The sequence below is a fragment of the Pteropus medius genome, unplaced genomic scaffold (genome assembly GCF_902729225.1).
Source record: "Pteropus medius unplaced genomic scaffold, Ma_sr-lr_union100, whole genome shotgun sequence".
Taxonomy (NCBI): domain Eukaryota; kingdom Metazoa; phylum Chordata; class Mammalia; order Chiroptera; family Pteropodidae; genus Pteropus; species Pteropus medius.
This window is the reverse complement of record NW_024349800.1, coordinates 51,010,952-51,031,641: the sequence shown is the minus strand read 5'-3', so window position 1 is coordinate 51,031,641 and position 20,690 is coordinate 51,010,952. Positions and strand designations below refer to the sequence as shown.

Below are 20,690 nucleotides of genomic sequence, written 5' to 3'. Positions count from 1 at the left end.
CCAGAACATATGTACACACACTGCGGCCACCCACGGATACAAATCCACCAAGCATTAATCCTTAATGGTTAATGCAATGAGTCACTTATGAGAGGGTAGACCAGATCACCAAGCATCGCTTTCTGTGCGAGACTTTTCTGACATATAAAAATACTTAATGAAGGTTTCACTTAGTGCTCCACCATCTCAGCATGGGAACCACGGGCACCCGTGGTCCAATCGCACTCCAGTGTCCCTCCTGTTTATGCACAGACATACCCACTCTACTTAGTCCCACTGGCGCCCCTGCTCCTCCCAGAAACTCAAGAATTCTAGAATTTTAGAGTTGAAGAAGCAGGTAGGAAAATCTCATAGGATTAAGGTCTGTCAGGAGATACTGAGTCAGTGGGTCCATGAAAATGCTGGACTACATAAGCCTGTCCATTTTCCCAATACACATACCCATCTTGAGAACTTTAGGGGGCACTGTGAGTTTTCGGGTCAGCTGCCCCACCGACTCATCTCCTTCCCATCAATAAGCAGCTTTGCTGAACGGGTACGAGGTTGAGGAAGTTCCTATAACTTCATGCTAATGGCAGAGACAGCTTAGATGACTGAGGCCAGATGAAATGATGTTTCCAATTTACAGGTATCACACCAAGGTGGTTTAAAGTCCACAGTCAAAACAATCTGGACAATGTTTCCCTTTCTAATCGATATTTAGATTGGGTAGATCACACTCAACTTTTGAGCTGCTCGCTCTCAACCAGAATCTCCTTGTCCCTCACAGACTTTTTTATAATGAAATGATTACACTAAAGAAATGAAACTTTCCTTCATTCTTGAGCATTAAAGTCTTTATCCATATAACCTAAATGAAGAGCATCCTTCCAACAAAAGGCCTGACGACAACTAAGTGTGTGGACAGTAAGTGAAGCAGGGCCCTCCAATCTGCCCGGTGCCGCTTCAAGATTCCCTCTCTTGGAGCAGGATGTGGCCAGGCTGTGGGGGCTTCTCATCCCCAACCCCATCCTTCACACTTTACCTCAGGAGACTAAGACCAGCTGATTCTAAACACATCACCAATGTAGAAGAACCAACTATTTAACTCAGCAGCATGTTGCTTCTTTTGCGTAGAGTCCACTTGTAAAGTTGCCCTTTTAAACCACAAGTTGTTGGCTTCCTAGTCAAGTGTTTTCTATACCCTGACTCCCCTTCCTCCTCAAGAAGGAAAATAAAGAACGTGGCAGAACAGCAAGCTGGTCAGCAGGGGAGGCTGGCCCGAGAGGCTGAGCCCCATCCTCAGGCCGTCCTGCCACGGATCAACCCACAGCCACCCCGGGCCCGGGAGCTCTCACCAACCTGTTCATACCAGGAAGGTTCCCCCAGAAGTAGCGGGCCCTGTGTGCAGCTGACACTTCTTTGGCATCAATCATCACAGGGTTGGACTATAAAACAGGAGAGAGATTAAAGATGAGCAAGAGAGGAATATTAAAAAGTGGCGGGAAATTGTGCTCGTTTAAGAGTCTTGAAGCCTCAAAGGCTCGTCTCTCAGAAGGCCACACACTGGGACAGCCTGAAGCCTCCAGGAAAAGCCAGAATGAAGCCTAGCCACATTCCACATGCTCTCACTGGAACGTTCTAGACCAGCACAGTCCAACTGAATACTCTACGGTGATGGAAATGCTATCTGCACTATTCACTACAGTAGCCACTGGACCACCAGCTGCAGGTGGCTAACGAGTACCTGAAATGAGACTGCTGTGACTGTGGGATTTTAATGTTCATTTGAACACCACGCATGGCTGACGGCTACCAATATTGGACCACACAGCTCTAGTTCACCCAGAGGCTCTGAGAAAGTTCCAAGAAGTGAGGGAGGACGTATTCACTATATGTCCAGATTATGAACCAAACAGACACATTTATAGTCTAAACAGCAACTTGAGAGGTTACTGATCCTAAGACTTGGGAGCATGGGCTCAAGCTCCCGGACCGCCCACCCCACAGAAATCCTCTGTGCACAGCTCCAACCTGGCTCAGAGCCGAGGAGGGACCCACATGAGATAAGCCATGTTTTCTTCCAAAGTGTCATAAAGCATCCATCATGGTGCCAGGGAGCTAGGATAAACCATTCTGATCAGGAAAATCGGTTTTGGCATCTCCAACGTTCCCCCAGTGAAACACCACACAAGACCCAGCCCCAAAAGTCTGGCACCCCACCCTCTTAACTGCCAGGCCCTTCAAGCCCTGAGGCCCACAGAAACATACTAACTACCTCTTAGAGTGTGGCCAGGGGTTCTTTCAGGGGTGGGCCTGTCACAGTGCTTCCTCCCTGTCTAACTGGGAAGCTCTGTGCTTCCCAAACAGGCCCCTTGCAAAGCGGAAGTCCCCAGTCCCCAGCCGCACAATGCAGATGAGACAGGGAGACAAAGCGGCGGTCCAAGGTAGAAGCCATGATGAGTGAGCTGGCCATACCAAGGGTGCTGGCTATACCTCAAGAAATCGCGAGATGTCCCTCTTGTCACTAACGCCCATGGCCACCACATTCTCAAAGAGCCAGAAGAAGGGGCGATCATCTCCCTCCTTGGGCCGCGCATCATGCAGGAGGCGGTAGAACTCAAAGAAGAGCCGGCCAGTGCCCTCTGAGAGGCGGAAGAGAAAGCCGTCAGCTGGGCTGTCTGCAGAGACAGGGGTGTGGCTCGGGCACGGGGAGGGCACGGGAGAACAGGGTCATCGGGAATAGCTGTCCCAGGGCAGAAATGTCCAAGTAGGAAACCTACGTGCAGAAGCACCAGCTGAGAAGGTGGAGGGGTGAGCTCAGCACCTACCGTAGAGTCCCTTGCGGGCAGGGTTGACGATGGAGAGATCATTGCACGGACTGCCCCCAATCACCAGATCGAATGGGCCCCACTCCTGGATCTGGGAAGATAAAGGTAATGTGATGGGCCTGACGTCCAGGGACAGAGGCAGAAAGGGAAACAAATTATCTGTGAATTTGGCAAAAAAAGTAGCTTGGCGTGGAAGAGGAGACCCAGCTGCTTTGCATTCTCACTACATATACATATTCATATAAATATACTATGTACACACACGCGCGCACACACGGTACAGGCCGGTCACTGAGGCCCTCTGGGCTCAGTTTCTGAAACGATAAAGTGAATGGACCAAACTGGATAATCTCTGAGGCCAGCGGGGAAACCAGTGTGTTCCCAGCAGGAAAAGCAGCCACTCGGTGAGAAGGCAGTCCTGACTGGACAGCTGAATGCAAAGGTACTTTGTGCTCCGCACACTCCGCACAGGGCGTCTGGGCCACCTGAATACCCTTCATGATTCCTGAGGGCCTGCAGTTTCGGGGATAGACACAGATAACTGGAAGGGCAAAGGGCCATTTAGGTAAGATCCTGCCAGAGCTCCCTAGAAATGGAGGCTGGTAAAGTTGCGGCAGGAAGTACCAGGAGGACAGACACCCGACTGCAATCCTAAGCCCTCGACGAAAAAGGGCCTTGGAACCGGCCAGGAACAGCCTGAGCTCCACAAAGCCAGCTTCCCAATTCCCATTTTGATCTGCCCATTTATCCTCTCGAGACAAGGAGAAAAATGGAAGAACGGAAGAGGCTGGCAGGGAAAACGGGGAAAGGAAAAGAATAAATGAACAAAACGTAAGGGGGCTGGTGCTGCCCCCGGGAGCTGAGTGTAAGGGACACGGAGGCGGGTCAGGTCCCACAGCACTGACATACATGCTTCTGCGTGACGCTGCGGACGTCCCCGACGTACATGATCTTCCCTTGGTGCCGCACCATGCCCACCGTGATGGAGTCTTCACACACCTCCGAGGCGATGTAGCGGTCCACCTGAATGCCCAGGTCCTTCAGCACCAGCAGCCCTGCACCGGCCAGACACATCGATCAGCAACAGGCCCAAGCCCAGCCCTGCCCAGTCCAGGAAGCTGCCTGAAATCATTCTGGACCAAACGAACATCAATAGCAAAGACAGTGAGGCTGTTTCAGGTCTAGTTTGATCTACTTCGAAGGTGGTCAAGGCCAGGAAAGAGTGACCAGGTAGCAGGCGGTTTCAGAATCCAGGGAGGATAGCAGGTGACTTTTGGGTGGCCTTTTCTTTGCTGTTTCTCCATCTCGCACACACTGGTCCTTCCTTACCACCCCGCCCCCCAAAATATCACCTCCTGCTGCAATTCTACTTATTCTTCAAGACTCGACATAAATGAATCTAAAAGTGTTTCATCGATGTCCTGCTCCAACACCACAGCCCCCTGGAAGCACGTCCCCTCTTCTGTAAGCCCCCAGTGTGTCTCTCTACGTCATCAGAGCAGCCAGTGTGTATTCCTATTCAGCCTTTCTCCTGCCTTTCTCCTGAGCTGCAAAGGGTCTTCAAGACTGAATAGGTCTCATTCACGTGTTTCCTCCTGAGCTAACTGCATTCACTTCCTTACCATGATTCCTACACAAACACTTGCTGAATAAAGGCAAAGAAACAATTAGCACAGACCCTGAAAGCTTCCAGAAAAACAGGCCATCATGGCACCATTTCCAATGATCCCAACAGACCTCTCCACCAAGGAGCTTTTACAGCCTCTTTGGGGTGTGACATGGTTTTTAAGGCCTGGAGATTTCCGCCTGGGAAACCAAAGCCGGAAGTTAACCTTTCTGGGTTCACAGAATATCAGCACTAAATTGTGAACAAAAGACAGACAAAACACCTGGCCTGGGATGCCATCCCCACCCTAGCCCTCTGGGCTCAGACTACCCATCCACAGGAAAGCAAGTTCAAGTTCTAGGAAAATTACTCCTTTCTTAAGAACTAACAATCCTTCACCTGAGGGCAGGGCGGGAGTGGATGCTGTCAATACCACCTTTCATGAGGGCTTTCTGGCAAGGTCAAGGAAAACCATATAAAAAAAAAAAAAAAACACCTATGCGGGTGACCCAATATTTATTTCCTAAGAGATAATGGTTTAAGTATATAAAGATATATGCATAAGGATGCTTGTCACAGCACTGCTCGCAACAGTGGAAAAAATAGTAAACAACCCAATACAGTGTTAAATAGATTATGGCACCTGATTCAATGGATTCCTAGGAAGCATTCACAAATAAAGAACGGAATTCTATACTGGTCGACATAAAAAAGTAGTCATAATGTCACAAATGAAAAGGCAAGTTACAACACTATGCATTTTACTATCCTTTTGTTTCATCTATCTATGTATAATTATATAAACACTCATATATATGCACACACAAAAAAATCTAAAATGACATACACCAAAACACTAATTATAGGATTGTGGGCAATTTAAATGTTCTTTACTCTCTTATTTATAGTTTGTTGGCAACTTACAATCAAAGCAAAGCAGAATTGCCTATGAATTTGTTTCGGTTGCCAAATCTGTCCTTAGAGAGACTTTGTGAAAACTGTCAATGATCTCTAATGACTGCTCTGCCCTCTGCTGGGGAGCCTCCCCCATTAAGGAAAGTATCCACCAGACATGCTGGTTTGCCACCTTTTTTTTTTTTTAACTTTTCATTGAACACAAAGTTTCCACTTCAGGGGAATGTTTTTTTTAACAGTTATAATGTTCACTAGTAAATGTTTTGTTTCGCCAGAAACACACACAGCCACAAGCAGAGCTCCAAGTCCCAGGACGAAGATGCCAGCACCTCTCGGGACCTATGCCACACTCACCTGTAGCAATCCCATCAAATAGAGACAGCACCCGGATGGGCTTCCTCTTTTCAGCTGGGACAGGCGGGTAAACCTTTGGAGGGTCCTAGGCAGTGAACACAACAGGCCAGGTGAGTGCCGAGGTGTGTCCTACAGCTTTGCATGCAGGGCGCCCTCCCAGCCAACTGTAAGCACTTTAAACTTTCTAAACCTGCACAGCTGGCACATGGCTCAGGCACCTCCGCTCATCACGAGGCCCCAGGACCAAGCAAGGCACTCTCAATTCAGCCCAATCTGCCCTCTGGCAGGTAAGGGTGGAAAAGAGCTCAGGAGCACGCCCCAGGCCCAGCACTCACAAATTCCTGGTCGTGGTTATTGGCGAAGAACATCTGGAGCCGAGAGGGCCAGTCGTCCCGCCGCCGCAGCAGCCCATAGGTGCCCTTGTGCCCACACATGTAGCAGTTCCAGGGGTCTTCCTTAATGGCTGCCTGGGCAGCCCCTGGCCCCACCAAGAGATCTACACACTCCACGCAAAAGCACCTGGAAGGAAGCCCAGTGCAACAAGGACTCAGCTCCCTGGCCAGTCCTGGATAGACCCCCTGGCTGGGGGCTGGGCAGGCAGCCCAGTATGGGCCAGAGGCAGGATGCCTACTGGGCTGGGACTCTCTCCTGGCTGATGCCTGCAGGCTGGGGGACTCTCACCTGAGGATGCTAGGGCTGGGGGACTCTCACCTGGGGATGCTGAGGCTGGGGGGACTCTCACCTGAGGGATGCTACTGCCGGGCTGGGGGGGACTCTCACCTGGCGTGCTCACAGACTGGGGGACTCTCACCTGAGCGATGCTACGGGCTGGGGGGACTCTCACCTGCAGCAGTTGTTGTTCCCGCACATGAGCACCTCGCGGCCCCCACAGCAGATGGTGCAGTAGGACTGATAGCCGTCGTCATCGTACTGGTAAGCACACTCCAGGAAGCAGTTCTAGAAAGCAGGGTGGAGGGTCAGACCACCGGTAGGACCCCGGACAGCCAGAGTGAATGCAGACTTTGAACCCAGCCTCTGGGCTCTCACTTTGGAACCCCAGCTCAGCCCTAGAGATGTGACCCTGCCACCCATCCAGCTGGGCTTGGCCCAAACCACAGACCAGGAAAGGGGACATCAATGCCACCAGTAGGTCTCTCTACCCACAGCAGTGGACAGAACTGAAGAGGCCTGAGAGAAGGCCAGGGAGGTAGCTGCACCCTTTGTCCCTTGCTGTGGCTCTGGGTTTTCCTCCCGAGTCCCAAGGTCTGAAATGCCGCCCCCTTCTCAGCCTGTCCTCCCCCGACTTCGCACTGGTGATGGATGTTGTGAGCCCACATCCAGGACTAGCATGGACTTTAGAGAGAAAAAGAACCTTTCAAAGGAGGAAAAATAAGGGCACGTCAAATGCTTGAAGCCCAGGGGTCTCCCAGGGGTCTGTTTTATCAGGACTCTGCTTCCAGAGCAAACCTTGGAGCCAACCTCCCAGCTGCCCCCAACCCGCCCGCAACGAGGCCAAAGGTGAGGAGATGCGCTCAACCAGGGGCCCGGGGCGCCCTCTATCACGTCTCTGCTGGGTGTGCCCCCCACCTTGCAGTTTTGGCACATTCCTCCAACGAAGAGAGGGTGTTCCAGGGTGACATTGAGGCTCCCACAAGAGATGCAAATGTCTGGAAAGCAGAGAAAGTGGAGTGAGCATGGCTGCAAACCGCCCCCCCCACCACCACCACCAGCCAAAGCCACTCCAGAGAAGCTACAAAACAGGGGCGTGCTGGAGCAGCAGCCAGAAAGGAAAGCAGAAAGGATTCTGGGAGGCGCCCCACGGGACAATCTCAGAAGGCCTCTCATCTCTCAGAGCAGCAATGCCACCAGCCAGGAGCGGCATCATACAGGGACAGGAATCTGATGATGAGAACAGGGTCCTGCCCCCCGTTACTCTGGAAATAGCCCTTGGACAATCCGTAAGTCCTGAGCCCCTGTCTCCATCCTTCCTAGGCCAAGGGCCCCGAGCTAGGCATCCTACCACTAAGCCAAGGGAGATACACATGGGTTGCTAATGACCACTGGATGAGAGAAGGTGAGGAGAAGCAGAGGTCAAAAGGTCATATTCAGGCAAGTTCAATCAAATCCAAGAGAGGCCACCCTCTCTGACCCCACTGAGGGCTCCTAAACCCTAACAGCCAGCCCATACCACTGATAGGACAGTAAGATTATGGTGCTGGGAAGGCAGATGTATGCATGAAGCAGGCTTGGAGGTGGTGGGAACATGCAGGACAGACCCTGCTACTGAGTACTGATGTCCCACGTCACCCAAACCTTTCTAAGTACCCAAGCACCAGGCACCCCGCTAGGAGCCAGCCTGCCTGCCTGTCCCGGGGCCAAGACCATTGACTTCTCAGGGACTGTCCAGCCGACCCACCGTGACTCACCCTCGATGTTCCGGCACTTCTGCCGCACCTCGTACACCAGCCGCTCTGTGGAGGGGAGGGAAGCCAAGCATCAGAGGTGGCCGCGAGGGCCTCACCTGCTCCTCTGAACGCTGGCTTCGCCATGCCACTCTCCAGAGCCAGGCCAACTACCTCTCGTGCGTTCATCAATAATCTCCTTGACCTTGGGCTTCTCAGTTGTGCTCTTTCGGGGCTTTTTGGCTGGTGGAGGGGGTGCATAGGCAGCTGCCTCAGGTTCAACCCACATGTCTGTGTAAACTTCTTTGTACGGATTCTTCTCCTCTGGGCGGGGAAAGGAGGTGGTAAGATCTAGGTTACCAGCTGACAAGGAATCCCAGGTCCCTCCCTTCCTCCATTCTACCTACAATGGGGTGCAGGTTATTCTAAGCTCCAGAGCAGTACTGCCCCTACCCAGACCCCCGGAGAGGGAGACTGTGGCCATTCCCACCGGGCCCCTCAACGGAGGCCTTGGGGGCTCCCCCTAAGCATGACTTTCGCCCCTCTTGCTGGCAGGGGTCCCAGAAGGCTGGACTGGGCACCTGCATTTACCTTCTGGTGGCTCCAGGCCCTTGGGGCCAGAGGGCTGGAACCCCCCGAGGGCCCACTCGATCATCTGTTTGTTCTGCACCTCCACGGCCTTGGCAGTGTCGCTCTCGTCGCTGTCATGGCACGCTGGGAACAGCTTCCCCGCTCGGCTGCTGGCCACCTGCCGGGCAACATGGGTGGGGGAGGGCATCAGGACGGGCTGGAGGACAGATGTGAGTACTGAAGGTAGGAAAAGGTGCAGGGGAGGAGAGAACTATAGGGGAATGTCCGGGGAGGGAGAGTGCAGAAAAGGGGTGAGTGAGGTGGACACAAAAGGAGTCTCTACAGGGCCTGGCAGGCAGCCCCTCTGCCCGGGCCTAACCTCCGTGCTCCAGCTTCTAGATCAACTTGCAGTCCCTGCTGTTTAAGCTCCCTCTCTGAATCTCTCTGAGGGCGCTCACCTGCAGGACTTCGTAGATGGCTTTGCGGTACATGGGCTGCTTATTGTAGGTGGCCTGGTGGAAAGCACTGCAAAAGGAGCTCAGCGGCATCAGCTTCTCAACACACACCTGGAGGGACAACCACCACCCTTGTTTTTCCTTCTTCCACGCTCATCAAGCACCCACCACGTGCCTGGCAACTGGCAAGAAAGACTTGGCCTCTGCCCTTGAGAGGACCGGATACATGTACGATTACATGATGCAAAGGACCTGAATGCAAGCAGGCAGGGAATTCTGGGGAAAAGGTTCCTGAAAGGCAAACCCTTGGCAAGTATCCTAGCTCACTGAGCCACCAGAGCAACCTAATTATCTCGCAGGCTTCATCCATTCACACAGAGTGAGAGAAAGCAGAGCCCACTTCTATCACCCCAGTTCCATGCCGTGCCCCCAGCCAAAACCAAAGGCCCTGAGACTAATACTCCTTCCTCCCCAAGGCCACCGCCGAACCCCACAACTCACCACTGAGAACTTGCCGTCTCCGAACCACATGACCCAGCGGGTGCCTTCAGCTGCTCGACTCCGGCCGGTCATCCACCAAGACACAATGCGGCCTGGCCACCAGGAGAAGCCCCGCAGTTTCCCCCACACCAGCTCCCCAATGCCAAAGCCCCGGCCGTCCTGGAGCCCCAAGGAGCAGAAGTCATTACACAGTGGTCACGAGGCCCTGCCACCCTGACACCCCCCCACGGCAACCCAACCCTGGGCATCTGAGAGTCAGGACCGCCAGGAGGGAGCTCCATCTGAATGAACCAAAACTGGGGAGACGAAGAGGCCTGGGACCAGATGGAGAGAGGAGAGCAGGACGGGAGGAGCTGGCAGTGGAAGGACCCAGGACAGAGCTGGACGAGGCAGATGAAGAAGCAAGCCGCTCACCTCGTACTCCGGTTCGTCATCGGCTGCTTTGGTGGCGTTCTTGTCCCCAGCATCGGCCCCCACGGGCTCAGGAGTGGTGGCCACAGTGGGGGATGCGGGGTCGGTGGGCTGCTGCACTGCAGGAGGGCTGGCCTCCTCCACTTTCTGAGACTCGCCAGACCCCTGGTTTTCTTCCACAGCATTCATTACTGCAATCACCTTAGCTTTCTTCTCAGCCTGGGGAAATAAGAAACAGGAGTTACCTTGACCTTTCCAGGTATTAGCAAGGCCACCTGATATACTTAGGGCACTCCTCTCAATCTCCGTGGTCTGGAGACAGTGATGGGAAGTAAAGGGTTGGAGAGATTCTTCCCTCATCAACTCAACTGGCCTGCCACCGAAAACAGAAAGATTTGAAGTTGAGAGGTAAATTCCAATCACTGGGCTCAATTCCAGCCTTCTCTCCTGCCTCTTAGGAAAGCTTCCTCCCAGGTCGAATCTTTCCCGATTTGTCACTGTTATTAGTTGGCCATCCTCTGACTTGAAAAAGTTAATTCTGTTCGGATACGAATTGTGCACCTTTGCCTGAGCACAGACTTTGGCTCCATCCTCTCCTAATGTATTTCCCAATCAAGAATCTATCCTCTTGTCCTTTTCTGCACAATTTTCCTGGGCAACCATGTGGCGTCCAGACCACAATTCTAGTTTTGTCGTGATGTCTACTAATGATGAAATCACTATGTTTAAAGAGCACGTCTCCTTCCCCATCTGCTCAAACACCACAGAAAGCCCCGGAAGAGCTTGCCCGCTCACATGCCATGCTGGAGTTCTCACGATCACATCCAATGTACGTCCTCTTCCCAGATTCACCCCTTCCTTCTATGTGCAGCTTTCAGGTCCATACATAAATACATTTATTCTTTCGACAGTTATTCACTGAGCACACACTACAGGCCAGGCATCCTCTCTGGACAGCCTCCGCCCTTTCGCCATCTCGAACTTCATCTTTCAGGCTCTGCCCCGCAGGCGCATTTCTTCTCACAAACTATTCCAGGCTTCCCATCTCCCTGCAAAGGGCCATGAAACCCTCGATTCCCTCAGTTCCAAGGGCTGAGGGCTGTTCAAACCTCACCCTGCCCCAGGTTCTGGGCTACTGAATCTAGAACACGTGGCCCTGACACTTCAAGGCTCTCCAGCCCGTCCACCACAGCTCATGCAGAGAGACAAAATCCCATCTTTGATGTATCTTTCAACATGAAGATTTCCCTGAGAGGTTGCAGCTGTTAATGTAAACCCATCAAGATGAGAAAAGAACATCAGAAAGCAACCTGGAATATAAGGGTCCTAAGTTGGAAGTCGAGCATCTACATCCCTATCTTAGCCTTGCAACTCATTAACAGCTGACTTTGGAACGGACCCTTCTCTCCCTAGTTGTTCCAATCTACGAAGGCATTTGAACAGATTTCTCTTAACCTTTTCTGAGTGGTATCGAGTAGTCCAAGACTCTCCAAAGCCTGTCAATGGCTCATGCCCCTGCCCCCCATCCCAAGGTTCTAGGCTAAGAATCTTGGTTTTTAAGCTCAATGGCCTACTGTCTTAGAGATTCATTTCATTTCATTCGATTTTCAAGTCTTTGCTCCCAGCCAATTGGCTTCTGGTGGCGATTCCTAATAAAACACTGAGGATGGAAGTCCAAATCTTGTTCTTTCTCTGACTCAACAAATTCTAAAATGGGATGATGCATCCTTTGCCCCCCACCCACAAACAGCTGAGGGAATGAGGTGGCAGGATACAGAGCAATTGCTCATCCCTCCCTAGCCCCTCACCTGGTGGAACTTTGTCCTCCCCTTCCTCCTATCAATTATCTACCGCCTCCTCCCCCACAAGAAGGTGGGCCTAGGTATGCACTCAACCAGAGGGGGAGGGGATTCTCTTCTAGAATCATCAGCTGCTGCAGCCCTAACCCTACCAGCTCCACTCAGATAAGCGCCATGCCTAGCTGTCTCTGCTCCCTTCCCTTCACCCTGCCTCCTCGAAGTCCAAACATGACTGATCTAGACCAGGGTGCTGCTTTGGATGACCCAATGACCCTGCTTCCAGGACAAGGCCCCTCAGCCAGAACAAGTTGTACAGAGGGCAGGAGAGGGGCCTTCTGATGAAAGGAGCCAGAAGTCACTTCCACAGCAAGCAGCAGCGGGTGGGCGCCGGGCTCCCCAGGTCTAGAAGTGAGTCGTGCCTGACACCACCCTCCACACTCCCCCACAGCCCCTTTGTCTCTCTTCTCCACCCCTCCACAGCCAGTTCCTGAACATCTTCCCCCACAACTTCCCCCAGCTGTCAGATGCTTGCTGCTGATGGTTGCTGTTTTCAACCCACTAGGGTGCAGGAGAACATGCACTTAGCACAATTTCTGGCAGACGGAGGAGGAAGAGGGCCTCCTTCGTGACAAGGCCAGCAGGGATGGGGGAAGGAAGAGGGGGTGGGTTAGCAGCAGGAGGCAAGTGAAAAGGGGAAGAAGGGGCAGAGACGGTGGTTGGGTGGGGGAGGGGCCACCTTAGAGGAGTCTGCCCAGGGCAGTGCGGGAATGCGTTTTTTTTCCCACCTTCACTCCAACCCATCTCCCTAAGCAAACAATAGGAGAAAGAAGGGCTTTGGCTTTGGGACTAAAGGCTCCTACCCCTAATTCAGAAGACCCCATCCCAGGGTGGCCAGAGAGATTGGGCAGGATCAGGAAGACCCTATATTACCCTCCAACCACTGCGCCTCAGTGAAGCCACTTTGCCTGGAGTTTGTCCAGCCTGGAAAGCCACTGGCAACTCCACTCTAGTGGAGGCGAAGCCTCCCCGTCCAGTCCCATCTCCTCGGGCAGCTGTCCCACCTCCACTCCCCTCTGCACTCAGGCTGCTTCCTGTTCCAAAGGTCAGAGGTCTGGGAACCCATGCTGACTCCCCGCTGGTGCAGTGATCCAGGGCTGTCGCAGGCACCTCTCCTGTCGCAGGCCACAGCGCAGTGTCAGGCTGCCTCCCACGGCACCCACGGATGTGCCACAGCCCCCTGTCAGTCGCACTGCTCCCTCCATCCCCAGCACCACTTCTTCCTGGCCGCCTGCCCCATGGCACACGAAGAGGCCGAAAGGTTGGCACAGCCTGAGGACAGCGTGGTCCACCAGGAAGGAACACAGGTCAGAAGGGAATGCCAACCACCCAACTGCCAGCCAGCTCAGCAAAAAAGCTGCTTTCGGCCCAACTCCTGGGCTCCCAGCACCCTGTGGCTGGGGCCTGTTCCCCAGCCCATTGACCACTGCCATGGGCTCACCGCAGGGCTGCTCTTCCTGGTCCCTGAACAACCAGGTCCCACCTGAGCGCAGGGAGGAGTGGGGCTTGGGGCTCCTGAGGAGGGAGTGGGTGGGACAGCAGTAACTCAGCATCTCCAGAACTCAAGCCAGGCAGGGGAGCCAGCTCGTGCGGGCCAGGGAGGCTTACTTGACTCTTCTCAAACCCAGAGGGCTGCAGCGGCCCAGAGATCCTCCCACCGGCACTGCCGCCTCCCCGCCCCCAGCCTCCCCAGGGCTCCGTCCAGGAACCTACCCATAAGGCCAGGTGCAGCCCCTCTGTGGTCCGGCTCAGGTGTGAGGCCCGGCCCTGAAGCTCTGTAAGTAGCTGCCCGTCTGGGGGGGGGAAGGGGGCGATGGGGCTGAGGGCGGAGGAGAGCCAGAGAGAGGAGGAGGGGAGGAGGGGGGAGGGCTTGAACATTTTCTTTGTCTAGAACTCCAGATCACGTGGGCCCCGCTGGAGTGCCTGGTTGGCTGCGAGCGGGCCGGGGGAGGGGGCCGGCTCTCAGACGCTGGCAGTGGGCCAGCCCCTCTCCTCCGGGCCGAGGGGCGCGGGGGCCTGGGGGCGCGGCTGGGCCTCCGCCCGTTCCCAGGGCCCGCCCCGGCCGGGCTGGAGGCGGTGCCTTCCCCGTACTCCCGGGCCGGGCGTCCCCGCCCCCTCTCCCCCAACTCGCCGGGAGCTGAGTGCGGAGCCAGCGGGCAAGGCGGGGAGCCCGCTGGCAGCGCTGGGAGGGAAGGCGGGGAGCCGGGAGGGGACGGGGCAGCTCTCCAGCTGCGGAGGTAAACTGGGAGTGCAGGCGAAAGGAGAGAGGAGCTTCTGGACCGTCTGCGAGAGCCGGGAGAAAGTTGTTAAAAGTGAGTTTCTCAGAACACACCGAAAAAAAAAAAGGGAAAAGCTTACAAACGAGCGAATAGACTAAGAAGCAGAAGGTAAACCCTAAGCACACAGAGATGGACATAAAGCGCCCGCACAGAATTGGGGGCCCTCCAGAACAAGAACTGGGGGTGTGTGTGGAGGGGGTCGTCTCTTAACGCTACAGGTGGCTAGAGAGGGGTGCCTTTAAAAGCTGGCTGGTGGAGTTCAGGCTTTGAATATCTCTTCCTGGCCAACCTGGGTCCCCTAGTTCACTTTGGGTCTGTCTTGGATTTCTCATTTTCTCTTTTTGGGACCACTGCCATGGGCTCACACAGGGCTGCTCTTCCTGGTCCCCTCTTATCTGCCGGGTATTGGATCCAAGATCCCTGGTGGGTGCCCAAAACCGTGGAGAGTAGTACCCAACACTATATATACTGTTTTTTTCCTGCACGTACCTATGATGAAGTTTAACTTATAAGTTAGGCACAGTAAGAGATTAACAACAGCTAATCAAATAATTATAACAGTGTACTATAATAAGTTATATGAATGGGGTCTCAAAATATCTTTGTACTGTACTCCCACTTTTTCTTGTGATGATGTAAGATAAAATGCCAATATGATTTGATGAAGTGAGGTGAATGACTAGGCATTGTGACATAGTGTCAGAAGGAGGATCATCTGCTCTGGGTGATTCTGGACCATGGAGCCATGATGATGTCGATGGTTGGGGAGATTTATTATTTTTGGACTGTAGCTGATCTCCAGTAACTAAACCCTCAGAAAGCAAAACTGTGGCATTTCCTTCATTTCCAAGCACAGTTTCCTGCAGCTCAAGAATACTACATTCCTCATCTTCTGGAGCCTCCAGGTGGAGCCTCCAGGTACAGCCTCAACTATTTCAAGCTCCCTTCTGAGCAGAGGCCCCAAGAAGGACAGACACACAAGGAATTGACAGAGTCAACTAGACTTGGAGAGACAAGGTCTCTGAAAAATAAACATCTGTAAAGATAACTATATCACAAATAACAAACCCAATGAGCCAGGATGGCTTAGAAGCCAACAAAAAATGGATCGTATGGATGATAAATGAGGTTACATAAATCAGTGCAGAGCAGAGACTAAGCCTGGAGAAGGAATAAGATTTGGAATGAGGTAGGATAAGCAGGGAATGAGAGACATTTAGTTTTCAGGTTGGGGGTGGGGGGCAGCCAATACGACTAAAGCTAAAAGGTGCAGAGAAAGATGTCAGTGGATAGATCCTATAGCAGTGAAGAATAACCACAGGTTTTCTGATGAGATGAATGGGTATTTTTGGCAGGATTAGCCTGGTTTCAGTTTGCAAGATGAATAAGAAAGAAGAGCAGAACTGAAGATAAATGCTCACAGCAGCCGAGGGCTTTTTGGCCAGTGGCATTTGTCAGAAGATCTGGACTTGCTTTCTGGTACCATCATCATGACCTTGAACAAGCCACTTAACCCCAAGAAGTCTGTTTTTTCATTTGCAAAACAGAAGTGATGACATCTGCCCTCCCAGGCTCTGAAATACCAGCATCTCTTAAGCAGATAATGCCCCACAGTCAGCTGGGACATACTAGCTAGAACAGGTGCTGGTTTGATGAAGTCAAGAGATGACTTGTGAAGGAGAGCCAACCATCACTGCTGGGGCTCGGCACCCTTCTGGGCAAGCGAGCCCTGAAGAGGTAGGAGGACTCTAGACCAGAGTGCCCTCTCCAAATAATACTTGGAGAATACAAACTTCCCTATCTCAACCCCATCTGAGACCCAGAATCCATACAGCAAGAAGGCCCTCTTCTGCTCCAACCTGTCTTTCAACCTAATCAAGATATCTGCTTGGTATAATTTTTCAGGAGAACCCTGAACAGAGATGAAAAGACCTGAATTTATACCTCTTGCCTGCTCCTACCCTTTAAGGAATGTAATATGACTTGCTTAGCGGCTTCTCTCACGGATTCCTCCTTGGCATCCAGGCCCTGTCAACAGGCCACTTTACACCTCACCCCAGGCCTCCTCTCAAAATGAAGTCTATGGTCAGGCTTGGCTGGCTCTTTTTAATAACACTCTATCTCATCTATGGCATCTCCTTTTCCATTATTATAAGGCTAAACACCTTCTTCTCTACACTCTGTTCATCTTGGGACTTCTTCAGACAGTGAGTAATGATGCCTCTGCATACAGCCAGGGCTCAAAGTGTCAGTTTCACTTTCTTTTGGCTGACTTAAAACGTAGCCTCTCCCTCCAGCTGCTAAACTTCATTCTCATTCTTTAAAATGAAGCTCAAATCTTACCTCTTCCACAAAGCTCCCAACTTAAGCAAAAGGAAGCCCAAACTCAAAGGTGTCCCTCTGCCAACCTAGGGCACCATCCCTTTCCTGTAGCTATTGGACAGGAAAAGTTACCTTTTTCCATTAGAGATTTGTGCCTCCTTTGTGCTAAGTAGGCAGAGACAGACCCCCAAAGCAGAAGAGACTTCAAGATCTAGGACAAGAGGTGACTTTAGTAAAAGGTCAGGAAAAAACCAAGGCAGCCTTCTAGGATCCTCAGGTCACATATGTCCTCATCCTTCCAGAGTAACCCTCCCTGGGTGATTACTAGGATAGGTCTTTTGATTAAGATAAAGATAGTCAACCTAAAATAGGAGGGTCATGTAAAATAGCCGGGTTCTTGGAAATGTTATAAAGAGTATGTTGAAAGGAGGAACTCCTCGATGAAAAGAAGATCTGATGGATGTCAAGAGCCTAAAAGAAGTATTGGAGAGGAAGTAACCAGCATGGTCCAAAAGAGAGGGTGACCTGAAAGAGAGGGCACATTTCCTGTTTGGCCAGCAGAGAGCAGTGATGAAAATACCTCTTAAGGACACCTGACTCTCTTAGCCCCGATCCTGTATTCATCAAGCAAACTTCTAATTTTAATTACATTTTCCAATGACTCTGATACCAGTAAGTTGCCAGAAAACAGCAGGGCAACTCTGAGGATCTGTGTAGCAAAGACAAGTCCTGTAATAAGCTGGTAAATTTGACATCCTGGTATACGTCACCCTCCTGTGTCTCTGAAGAGCATGATCACGATAAATGCCATTAATTTGACTTTCCGGCTCACAGAACTGGGTTGAGACACTAGGCTATGTCCCCCACCGAAGGGCAGTAATTCCCACAGGTCCAGGTGGGAATGCCACACCCGTGTGACTGATTTTAACATGTACCACTTGAGTCCCCTTTATTCCAATCAGAGGAGCCACCATCCCTAGAAGTCATCTGCAAAGCCATACATTGGGAAGACGCTGCATATTTTCTGCCACACAAACATTTCCACTGACCTCAAGGCCAGAGAGACTTTATCCAGACAAAAGGCCGTGATATCAGGACATCTGGATGTCTATTCTGATCCTGTCATTCTCCCACCTACAGCTTGGCAGCTTCGGTGCTACGCACTAGACCTCAGACTGCCTGCCGATTACATCAGCGCTCTGCGTGGCACGCAAGGCCTCCACAATCTGCAGCACTTACGTCACACAGCCTACACTCTGCCCACCCACTCGCTATTCCCCAAATACGTGTATTTTTGTGCCTTTGCTCATGCTTTTCCTGCCCCTCCCCTTCGAATCCTACCTATCCTTTGGTCCAGTCCACCAGTTACCTCCCCCATGAAGGCTTCTCTTGACCCAAACTGTCCTGCATGTACTGTATTGGCTATTTAAATTAAATAAAAATAACAATTCAGTTTTCAGTCACACTGGCCACATTCGAAGTGTCTAATAGTTGGGGCTTGGGGGCCCCTGGATGGCACAGACTTTAGAACATTTCTGTCCTTGCAGAAAGTTTTACTAGACAGTGCTGCTCTGGTCCCTCACCCTTATCTTTCCCCACTGAAAAACTACCCTGCCCCTCCTCCCGCTCCATACTTCCATAGCACCTTGTACTCCTGCCAGTCTTTGCCTGTGCTAAGGTGATGGTGTGCTCATTTTCCTCTTCCACGAGATTAAAAATTTCTAGAGGGCAGGGACTGTATCTCATACAGCTTCATACGGGAGCAAGGTGGACCAGAGTGCTTTGCGCATCGTGAAGGATTAAAACAGGGTTTGCTAAACTGAAGTCAGCATTGCCTCAGGAGCCTCATCTGGGATCCATCGCCCAAGTTCTGGGCTGGGGACAGATGTTTTCCATAGCAAATTTCTAAAGGGGCCAAGATGTCCAGGTCTAGGCCACCCCCAAAGAGGTGGGGATCTTTGTTTTCCTATTCCCCTGCAGTCTACATGGAGGTTGCAAGCAAATGACCAGGACTGGGCTGCTGGCAATGAAGCTAAAAATAGCCATGGAGCCAACAGCAAGGAGTTAGCAGGACTTGTTGCTAGGGAGACCAGTCGCAGAGAGAGCAACTAAGCAGGGAGAAAGTGTCAGACCTGCACCCGGGGAGCAGAGGCCATGGTGACAGGAGGGACTCAAAGTTGACAGGGGTCCAAGGCTCCCACCTAGAGATGTTCTGCCTTCTGGCAGCTCCTGACTAATGCTCTAAGTGGGGCAAGTGTTTCCCCTGTCCCTCAGTAACCCATTTCCATGGAAACCACCATGACTGGGGTGAAGTACCAGCCCCTGGAAGGGAGGCCTCTCCCTAGAGCTCGTTGTTATGGCAACATTCCCCCTTCCTGTCATTCTCTCTCTCCTGGCTTCTCCTGTGGGGGAAAGGTGGGGCCTGATCTTGGCTTGGCCAGCATGACCAGGAAACACCCGCTTCCTGACAAGAGTAACCTGCAAGGGACTCTTCAGAAGCTCCTGGGAACCCAGAGAGGCCAGTCAGCCCAGCACAGGGCAGAGTTTCCTTTTCTTTTCACAAGAGCCTCATAGATCATCTTGCCAAGAGAATCCCAAACTCACTCAGGTTTAACTGTATCAGGATTACCCAAAGAGGGTTTAAAAAATACAGATTCCCGGGCCTTCCTATGGAGATCAGCAGGCTTTGGGGGGGCGGGGGCAGGAATCTAATAAAAGCACCCTAGGTAATTCTGAACTAGCCAGGTGTGGAAACCACTAATGGCCTTGGCTGCCCCTGTTACAAATGGGGAAACTGAGGCCTAAAGGGATCAAGCCCACCCAAAGAGTCAGAGCCATTAATTGAAGAAGTGGGCTGGGGTGTGGGGTAGGCAGAAGGAGATGCAGAGGGACGCCCTCTCAGGGCACATGTCAAAGGTAAAGCCCCATCTCCTGGGCTTTCCCTTCCTGCTCGCCCTTCAAGCCACAACATGCTATTGTGCGATACTGGATTGTGATTTAAAACTGAGCCTCTCCACAACCTGTCCCCTGTGGCAGAAAGTGGAAGGTGGTGAGGCTGGGCAGTCTTGTTCCCAGCGTGTATAGAATGGAGGCAGCCCAGGCAGATGATTTGGGCTGAAAGAGAAATCCATCCTCCTTCAGGGGGAAAGCCAAAGGGTCACCATGGCAACCTGCAGTGCGCTGGCCTGGCTGGGCTCTGTGCCATCCTCCCAAACATGGGCCCAGGAGAGCCACAGCATTTAGGCAAATGCCATGGGGCAGGAGGACCCCACCCCCACTCCAGGAGGCTGTGCTCTATCCTAGAGCCCATCTCTGAGCCTGCCTGAAACACATTTAAATGCTAGGATCCAGAAGACTCAATGTTCCGAGCACCTGTGAGAGCCAGGCCAGGGGAGGATACTGAGGAGGTGGAGGACACGGAGGAGATGAGCCTCCACCCTTCTGTTACTCACAGCCTAATTGTGTGCCCAAGATCCACCACACATGGAACCGCAGCCCTCACTCAAGACAGCATGCAATTAGATGGTAAATTATGTGGTCTAGCTGCTTTCTCCGTGTGCTAAAGGAAATTCGGGGAGGCTGGGATCTGCAAAGGCAGGAAGACTCAAGGGAAGAAGAGAGGGTGAACTAGAAATGGTGCAACCTCCCAGGCTTCTCAGACAGGAATGGCCAGATCTCTGGGGGTATCTGCAATTGCATCTGCTTCCTGGCAGATGAAGGGAGGATGAGAAGCACAAGCACAGCTGTCCGCCTATCTGTTAGGAAGGAGGAGCCGCCTGCCGCCTGTTGCATGATTCACTCCGACAAATTCTTCTGATCCAGAGAGCAATGAGGGGTCAGGGAGCCACCTTCCCACTGACCCCCCAATTTCATCTCTCCCCGCCTCCATCACAAGCAGCCCTCATTCCTCCCCCGCTCCCCCATTCTCTCCCAGTCACCACTACACTTCCTCACAGTGTGTATGTGGACTTCCTAATGGTGTGTACGTGGAAGCCCCAACTTGCCAGACCTGCCCTAGGCTCTGGAGCTTCCGCTGATACCTCTTTCTTCACTGCGCCCATCTGCCTTCCTTTCCCTACAGCTCCGTATGGGGGGGACGGCTTCTCCACGGACCTCCCTCTCCCCTCCGGGTCACTTTCATCCCCCAGCCCGGAGCTGCTGATGTGCATAGCTCCCCTTGTGAGTGAGCAGAGTGCAGGGTCTGGAAAG

General features: G+C 52.4%; 1 protein-coding gene and 1 long non-coding RNA gene across 9 annotated transcripts in view; one reads left to right on the top strand and one right to left on the bottom strand.

Moving 5' to 3' along the window:
* The window catches only part of DNMT3A (DNA methyltransferase 3 alpha), a 112,727-nt gene that overhangs the window by 7,590 nt on the left and 84,447 nt on the right, over window positions 1–20,690 (bottom strand). For 5 of the 8 annotated variants that reach the window (XM_039887660.1, XM_039887656.1, XM_039887659.1 and 2 more), the window contains 14 exons: window positions 10,028–10,243; window positions 9,614–9,772; window positions 9,116–9,223; window positions 8,679–8,835; window positions 8,262–8,411; window positions 8,112–8,156; window positions 7,273–7,352; window positions 6,530–6,642; window positions 6,021–6,204; window positions 5,686–5,770; window positions 3,720–3,865; window positions 2,811–2,901; window positions 2,476–2,660; window positions 1,342–1,427 (listed from right to left, as the gene is read on the bottom strand). In XM_039887660.1, coding sequence (XP_039743594.1) covers window positions 1,342–1,427; window positions 2,476–2,660; window positions 2,811–2,901; window positions 3,720–3,865; window positions 5,686–5,770; window positions 6,021–6,204; window positions 6,530–6,642; window positions 7,273–7,352; window positions 8,112–8,156; window positions 8,262–8,411; window positions 8,679–8,835; window positions 9,116–9,223; window positions 9,614–9,772; window positions 10,028–10,243 — 1,805 coding nt within the window. Of the gene's footprint in view, window positions 1–1,341; window positions 1,428–2,475; window positions 2,661–2,810; window positions 2,902–3,719; window positions 3,866–5,685; window positions 5,771–6,020; window positions 6,205–6,529; window positions 6,643–7,272; window positions 7,353–8,111; window positions 8,157–8,261; window positions 8,412–8,678; window positions 8,836–9,115; window positions 9,224–9,613; window positions 9,773–10,027; window positions 10,244–10,315; window positions 10,337–13,593; window positions 13,697–20,690 lie in introns of those variants that run through there. The other 3 variants (XM_039887663.1, XM_039887664.1, XM_039887661.1) reach the window with 3 other exon arrangements.
* Window positions 12,953–17,940, top strand: LOC120621885 (uncharacterized). Its single transcript, XR_005658327.1, has 3 exons — window positions 12,953–13,187; window positions 13,509–13,657; window positions 15,515–17,940. It is a non-coding gene; the product is annotated as an uncharacterized LOC120621885 (long non-coding RNA).